The sequence below is a fragment of the Dendrobates tinctorius genome, unplaced genomic scaffold (genome assembly GCF_039654945.1).
Source record: "Dendrobates tinctorius isolate UK_male_01 unplaced genomic scaffold, ASM3965494v1 ptg000078l, whole genome shotgun sequence".
Lineage (NCBI taxonomy): Eukaryota > Metazoa > Chordata > Amphibia > Anura > Dendrobatidae > Dendrobates > Dendrobates tinctorius.
This window is the reverse complement of record NW_027361746.1, coordinates 11,274,396-11,282,500: the sequence shown is the minus strand read 5'-3', so window position 1 is coordinate 11,282,500 and position 8,105 is coordinate 11,274,396. Positions and strand designations below refer to the sequence as shown.

Below are 8,105 nucleotides of genomic sequence, written 5' to 3'. Positions count from 1 at the left end.
GGGACCCTGGAAAAAAAATTCTGTAACCACAGCCTGTAGACCTACCTGCTCATAGATGAGCTCCACCAATTCCTGTAAGGATTCTTCAGTAGTCACCCAGCTGTTCAGTAAATCCGTAAACTGGGAGATCTCAGCCTCAAAGCTGCCCGGCTCTTCAGTCAAATGGTTCAGCGTATCCTGGACAAACCCTGCCAGCGTTATCTCCTGGACAGCCGAATATCCCACATTGTTCTCCTCATAGGACTAGGACAGAAGATAGAAATTATATATAAAGTCAGACTATGCGAGAGGTGAGCAGATATGGGCATATACCATCCTCCTCATACTACACGAGACCTGGGCAGATATGGGCGTATACCATCCTCCTCAGACTACATGAGACGTGGGCAGATATGGGCATATACCATCCTCCTCACACTACACGAGACGTGGGCAGCTATGGGCATATACCATCCTCCTCACACTACACGAGACGTGGGCAGATATTGACACATACCATCCTCCTCACACTACACGAGACGTGGGCAGATATGGGCATATACTATCCTCCTCACACTACACGAGACGTGGGCAGATACCATCCTCCTCACACTACACGAGACGTGGACAGATATGGGCATATACCATCCTCCTCACACTACACGAGACCTGGGCAGATATGGGCGTATACCATCCTCCTCACACAACACGAGACCTGGGCAGATATGGGCGTATACCATCCTCCTCACACTACACGAGACCTGGGCAGATAAGGGCGTATACCATCCTCCTCATACTACACGAGCCTTGGGCAGATATGGGCGTATACCATCCTCCTCATACTACACGAGACCTGGGCAGATATGGGCACATACCATCCTCCTCAGACTATACGAGACATGGGCACATACCATCCTCCTCCGACTATATGAGCAGGTATGGGAATATACCATCCTCCTCAGACTACACGAGCCGTGAGCAGATATGGACATACACCATCCTCCTTAGACTACATGAGACGTGGGCAGATATGGGCATATACCATCCTCCTCACACTACACGAGACGTGGGCAGATATTATCCTCCTCACACTACACGAGACGTGGGCAGCTATGGGCATATACCATCCTCCTCATACTACACGAGACCTGGGCAGATATGGGCGTATACCATCCTCCTCACACTACACGAGACCTGGGCAGATAAGGGCGTATACCATCCTCCTCATACTACACGAGCCTTGGGCAGATATGGGCGTATACCATCCTCCTCATACTACACGAGACCTGGGCAGATATGGGCACATACCATCCTCCTCAGACTACACGAGACATGGGCATATACCATCCTCCTCCGACTATATGAGCAGATATGGGAATATACCATCCTCCTCAGACTACACGAGCCGTGAGCAGATATGGACATACACCATCCTCCTTAGACTACACGAGACGTGGGCAGATATGGGCATATACCATCCTCCTCACACTACACGAGACGTGGGCAGATATGGGCATATACCATCCTCCTCACACTACACGAGACGTGGGCAGATATGGGCATATACCATCCTCCTCACACTACACGAGACGTGGGCAGATATTATCCTCCTCACACTACACGAGACGTGGGCAGCTATGGGCATATACCATCCTCCTCATACTACACGAGACCTGGGCAGATATGGGCGTATAACATCCTCCTTAGACTACATGAGACGTGGGCAGATATGGGCATATACCATCCTCTTCACACTACACAAGACGTGGGCAGATATGGGCATATACCATCCTCACACACTACACGAGACGTGGGCAGATATGGGCATATACCATCCTCACACTACACGAGACATGGGCACATATGGGCGTATACCATCCTCCTCACACTACACAAGACCTGTGCAGATACGGGCGTATACCATCCTCCTCAGACCACACGAGACATGGGCAGATGTGGACATATACCAATCCTCCTTATAAAGGGCAACCTCTTCAGAAAACCTAACAAATCGCTTGATGTAATGCGGCAGCACTGACCTAACAGCATTTTTTTTTTTCTTTACTTTGTACATACATATTAGCGTTAAATTCACAATTACCATTTCAGTCAAAGACAACTATTTTTCCAGCAAACATCATCATTATATTCATTAGTATGATTTTTTTATTTATTTTTTATAAAAATGTACGGTATATATACACACACATTACCCCCCCTTGTACTAACAGTATCAGAGCATGGCCTAAAAAAATAAAAAAACGTATGATCAGACAGTCTTCGGGTCCTCTAATGAATCCTGGTCCATACTATGCATGAGTCCCCTCAGTCTTGCCATTTTAATGTTACAATTGGCAGATCTTGAAAAAAAGGAAATAGGCCACACAAAGGGGATCACCTGAGGCAGGACTTAGCAAATAATAATAACTAGTAATAACTTCATCCTTTATTTAGACACAAAAGAAAAAACATCCTACAAAGTTAAAAACATTAAAATTCGTCGACATGCAAACATCTGTGGCTCAAAATAGAACCAAACTCTCAAAGTACACCACTATAAGATACCCCTATAGGAAACCATATACGCATTTAGATAGCATACCATAATATAGAAACCCACCATATAATGTGTAGAAAATCTGCATGAGGATTTCCTCATTAATTAGAATGCATATACACTCCGTAAATTCAAATGTGCAGATGTTAAAAAACACATTCAGGAAATGTCACTAATTTGCACAGGTATCAGCAATTGCTTTCAGTGATATAAAGAGCCCTGACACACATCACCATCAATGAGTTTAAATGACAAAGAAAAAAATTCTAACCTTATCACCCCTAAACTCTTTTTGCATAATAATTTGGAACACCGTGTAATCCTCTGGGATTCCATTATTGATAAACCATTAGCTTGTTTTTTGAGCCTGCTGATTTTTTGAATGTATATGCATGTCTTTTATGGATAATCTGCTTGTGTTGATAATGCGTTATATCCCTCTGACTATGTGTATACCATATATTATTTCAGAGGGATATAACGCATTATCAACACAAGCGGATTATCCATAAAAGACATGCATATATATTCAAAAAATCAGCAGGCTCAAAAAACAAGCTAGTGGTTTATCAATAATGGAATCCCAGAGGATTACACGGTGTTCCAAATTATTATGCAAAGAGAGTTTAGGGGTGATAAGCAGGGCTGTGGAGTCGGTAAGCCAAACCTGCGACTCCGACTCCTCAATTTCCCTTACACCGACTCCGACTCCACGACTCCGACTCCCACACATATTGCTTATATTTAAGTGAAAAATTTATTGTAGTACAATGTGAACCTCAGACATTTAATCATTTTTATGATCCAATAATCAAGATATTTAGATAGAACAGAATATATATTGGTGTGCTACCCGGTTTTCATTCTATTTGGTACAGATACGATTTGGATAGACAGATATGGATGAATGGATGGATAGTGCAGATTTCTAATCTGCTTTTGCTATTGAAAACATTATCTATGAGCTCAAAAACCTTTCAGGTGATGCAGAGTTTTTTAAAAAGATGATCAGCTTTTGCAGCTGAAAAACGTATCCTCAAAAAACGCAGGAAAAACGCTGTGTGTGAATGTAGCCTTAGATCAGGAATAGAACAGTCATTTATAGGACATTTCATAACTTTCCCAAACTCCTATGAAAAAATATTCAGCACATCCTGCATTGAATTACTGTACCCAATTTATTATATATTTTAGGAGTCGGAGTCGGTCCATTTTATACCGACTCCACCAAAATGAGCACCGACTCCGACTCCACAGCCCTGGTGATAAGGTTAGAATTTTTTTCTTTGTCATTTAAACTCATTGATGGTGATGTGTGTCAGGGCTCTTTATATCACTGAAAGCAATTGCAGATACCTGTGCACATTAGTTTGGCAGGTGTGTCCAAATAAAGGCAAGACTACTTAAGAAGGCTGCTCCATATTATTAAGCAGCCTACATTTTTTTCCAAAATGGGAAAGAAAAAAGATGTGTCGGCTGCTGAGAAGCAACAAATTGTGGAGTATTTAGGTCAAGGCATGACTACAATGAACATTACCAAGACACTTCATCGTGATCATCGCACAATCAAGAAGTAGGTAGCTGATTTCCAGCACACACGTGTGCGTGCTGATAAGGAAAAATTGAGGACTCTTTCCAACAGGCAATTGCGTCAGGTTAAAAGAGCAGCTGCAAAAATGCCTTGTCATAGCAGTAGACAAGTTTTTGAAGCTGCTGGTGCCTCCAACATCCCCCGAACAACAAGATGCAGGGTCCTTCAGAGGTTTGCAGCTGTGCGTAAGCCATCCTGTCGACCACCTCTATCCACTGCACACAAGCAGAAACGGCTCCAGTGGGCCAAACGATACATGAAGACTGACTTCCAGACTGTTTTGTTCACCGATGAGTGCCGTGCAACGCTCGATGGTCCAGATGGATGGAGTGGAGGACGGCTGGTAGATGGACACCCCATAAAAACACGGCTAAGGCGCCAACAAGGAGGAGGTGGAGTAATGTATTGGGCTGGAATCATGGGGAGAGAGATTGTCGGCCCCTTTAGGATCCCTGAAGGGGTAAAGATGAACTCCATAATCTATGTGGAGTTTCTAAAACAGCACTTCCTGCCATGGTTCAAGAGGAAGAACCGTGCTTTCCGCAGCCAGATCATTTTCATGCATGATAATGCACCGTCTCATGCTGCAAATAACACATCTGCATCTCTGGCTGCTATGGGCATAAAAGAGGACACACTTATGGTGTGGCCACCATCTTCCCCTGACCTCAATCCCATTGAGAACCTCTGGAGCATCATCAAAAGGAGTGTCTATGATGGCGGGAGGCAGTTCACATCTAAGCAACAGCTCGGGGAGGTTATTCTGTCCACATGCAAAACAACTGAAGCACAAACCATCCAAAAACTGACAAATTCAATGGACGAGAGAGTTCAAAAGCGTCTTTCGAACAAGGGGTCCTATGTGCAAATGTAACATCACCTAGAATAAAGTTTTGACTTGAAAACGGTTTGATTTCACTTTGTAATAAGCTGATAATGCTTATAATTTCACAATTGACCATTTTTTTGTTCAAAATAAAAAGCTTGAAAACTCTGCTGTGCATAATAATTTGGAACATGCATTTTGAGTGTTTCTTATTTTTAAAATTATACTGTTTTCATAGGCAGTTTGTTCAAAAACATTGCAATTATACTAGATTATTAGATGACTGGAAAATAACAATAACTGCAATTCATATAGGTAATTTAGAGAAAATATGAGGAAATATTTTTTGCATAATAATTTGGAACACAGTGTATACACACTTCCCCTGTACATATCTCAAAATGCCAGACCTATCTAGGCATACTGGGTTGAATAATGAAGGCTGAAATAGCCACCTAACAAAAAATGACACAACCCTACTGTATCTGTACCAGGGACCAAATATAACATGAAGTGGAGCCTGAGATTGCTGAGACCCGACGCATGTCGCCACCCATTGTGGCTTCGTCAGGGGTACTGAATGTCAGTCAATTGTGTCCTTTAATAGACTAGTTAATTAGTAATAAAGCGCAGCTGCGCTATTACTCACCAGAGTAGTGGCGATAAACATAGGCGGCATATGGCCAATAGCAACAATACATGTCCCATCACGGGGATGGATTCTGCCCAGAGCGCAGGCGTCTGCAACCCGGAAGTGGATGTTTCATGTCTAATCAAAGGTCATGACCAACAGACTTAATGCGCATGCGCAAAATACCAACCACTCATAGCTCGAGCTGAGGACATAAATATCCATCCACCACGCATGCGTTAATGAACAGCCCGAAGTCACATGACCAGATAATAGACAAACACAAATGTGCCAGTATTAAACACTACAACAATAGACATATCTGTCATATCATATTATTGAGATACACGGCCCGTCGGTGATGGTTTGGACCCAGCGCAAAGCGCCGGTACCTGAAGTCTTAAAACAAATGGCTGCGCCTGAAATGAAAACAGGCATATGATCAGATAAGAGGACAAATGCACCAATGTTAACCCCTAAAAGGGCGATCTACACGGCTATCAAATCAACAGATGGCCAAGATACACTGCTCATACCTGTTAAAAAAACAGCAATGCATATTAGTGGCAAGACACCGCTAATGTTAATGGTATAATAAGCTTAGTGCGCAATCGCCGGTACTGATGTTAAATATAACGACGGCAATACATGTTGATAGTAAAACGTCACTCACCACAGTACTAAGTCCATGGTAAGTGGTAAAACATGGTAGGTAGTAAGACAACACTGGCCATGATGCCAAGGCCAATGTTAATAGTGTAGTGCAGGCGCCAACACTAATGTTATATATAGAGGCGACAATACACATTAATAATACGATGTCACTGGCCATAGTGCAAAGCCCATGTCAATAATGGAATAAGCCAGTGCGCAAGCGCCGGAGTCCACAGACCCATAGGTATAAGGCTCAATGTACAATCAAAAAGCCATAATAAACGGACACAACATGTAGGTGCATAATACTCAAACCAAGAATGCTACCTGAGATTGTATAGAATTTATCAATGTGCACGCTAGTTAGCCCAAAAAAATAATGATAAGTAAAAAAATATAATAACTAAACTCCCACCTTTACAACAGCACTGGTATAATGGCTGGTATAATGAGAGCATGCATATTCAGAGAAATCAACTCCGATACAGATTACAAGAATAATGCAAGACTATTAATTGCCCTATTCAAAAAGAACAAATATAACTAGATGTGTATTTCCTGAAGGAAGTACAGATAGTGCTTTGAAATGGTGCCCGGGCTGCCCCTTTAAGAGAGACTTGCCTGCTGCCCCTGCAAGACTTTCAACTCAGGATCCGCTTTAACTGTGGGTGATTCTCAGGGGCCACTTTAGCCACAGGGTCCAATTTGGTGGGCGGGGCCCCTCAGGGTCCAATTTGGTGGGCGGGGCCCCTCAGGGTCCAATTTGGCGGGCGGGGCCCCTCAGGGTCCAATTTGGAGCCTGGGTCACTCAGCTTTCGATTTGACGTGCCGGCCCTTTAAGACTCATTTCGGTGCGCCGGCCCTTTAAAAAATCACTTTGGGGCGTCTGCCCTTTAAGAGCCAGTTTGGCGCACTGGGCTTCTAAATCCACTTTGGCGCACATTCTCTCTCAGGGGCATGCGTCATGTGATGAAGCTAGATTTGCATTTGTGCTGTGGGTTTCGCTTTAAGAGCTGAAATTATCTGCTAGAATCTGTGTCCTGGAGGCGTCATGTGAAGTTCGTAGGCGTTGGCATAGTAACTGGGTCTGCCTGCGCATATCAATGAGCTTAACTGCCATTTGAATAGCCTCAGGGCATGTTTTCCCTGGGGCAACATTTTCCCATTGAAAAGCATTGAGACAATACATTCCAAAGATGGGAAAATGTTTTTTCAAATGCAAATTGCGCAAAAACTACAAATCCAATCGACACGAAAATTACTTCGCACACCACTCGTGGACGCTGGCTTCGAAACGACACCTCAACGGAGTCTGTGCGTGTAGCAGTTCGGGCCGCATTAATTGCGGAAATTAACTGAATAATAAGAATAAGCTCGCAGCGTACAGATTACAAGATAGTGCTTAATAATAATCACTATAATAAGGGCAATATAGGAAGGGGGAAGGGCTAAAAAACTATCCCACATTCTGCACCTAAGTGCCTTATCCCTACTACAGAATTATAGTCAAAGGATAAAAATTATTTAAATGGCACCAGACTGTTTTAGTGACCAAATGGTAGCTTATTTCAATATTCAATCAATAACACCTTACTCAGAAAACCTTTACCATATAGATGAAGAGTAGTATAAATAATAATAATAGGCTCACATGTGTGAACATAGTAATCACTGAAGATAACTCACTAGGATAAACATATTTAAATATAGTATGATATTTATATACCCATACCCTGTAATATCACAGACAGATAGTGTCGCAAATGCCTCTAAAAATAACGAATAGACACAAACATTATATAAACACAATGGCCCAAAAATTGACCATCATACTGAACTTGATACGTTTCTAGATAACACTGAAAAA

The 8,105-nt window shown here is 42.7% G+C and overlaps 1 protein-coding gene across 1 annotated transcript in view; it reads right to left on the bottom strand.

The window, feature by feature from the left end:
- Window positions 1–8,105, bottom strand: part of LOC141096692 (polyadenylate-binding protein-interacting protein 1-like) — a 28,602-nt gene that overhangs the window by 1,143 nt on the left and 19,354 nt on the right. The window contains exon 3 of the mRNA XM_073583413.1: window positions 46–243. Within this exon, the coding sequence (XP_073439514.1) occupies window positions 46–243 (198 nt within the window). The remainder of the gene's footprint in view (window positions 1–45; window positions 244–8,105) is intronic.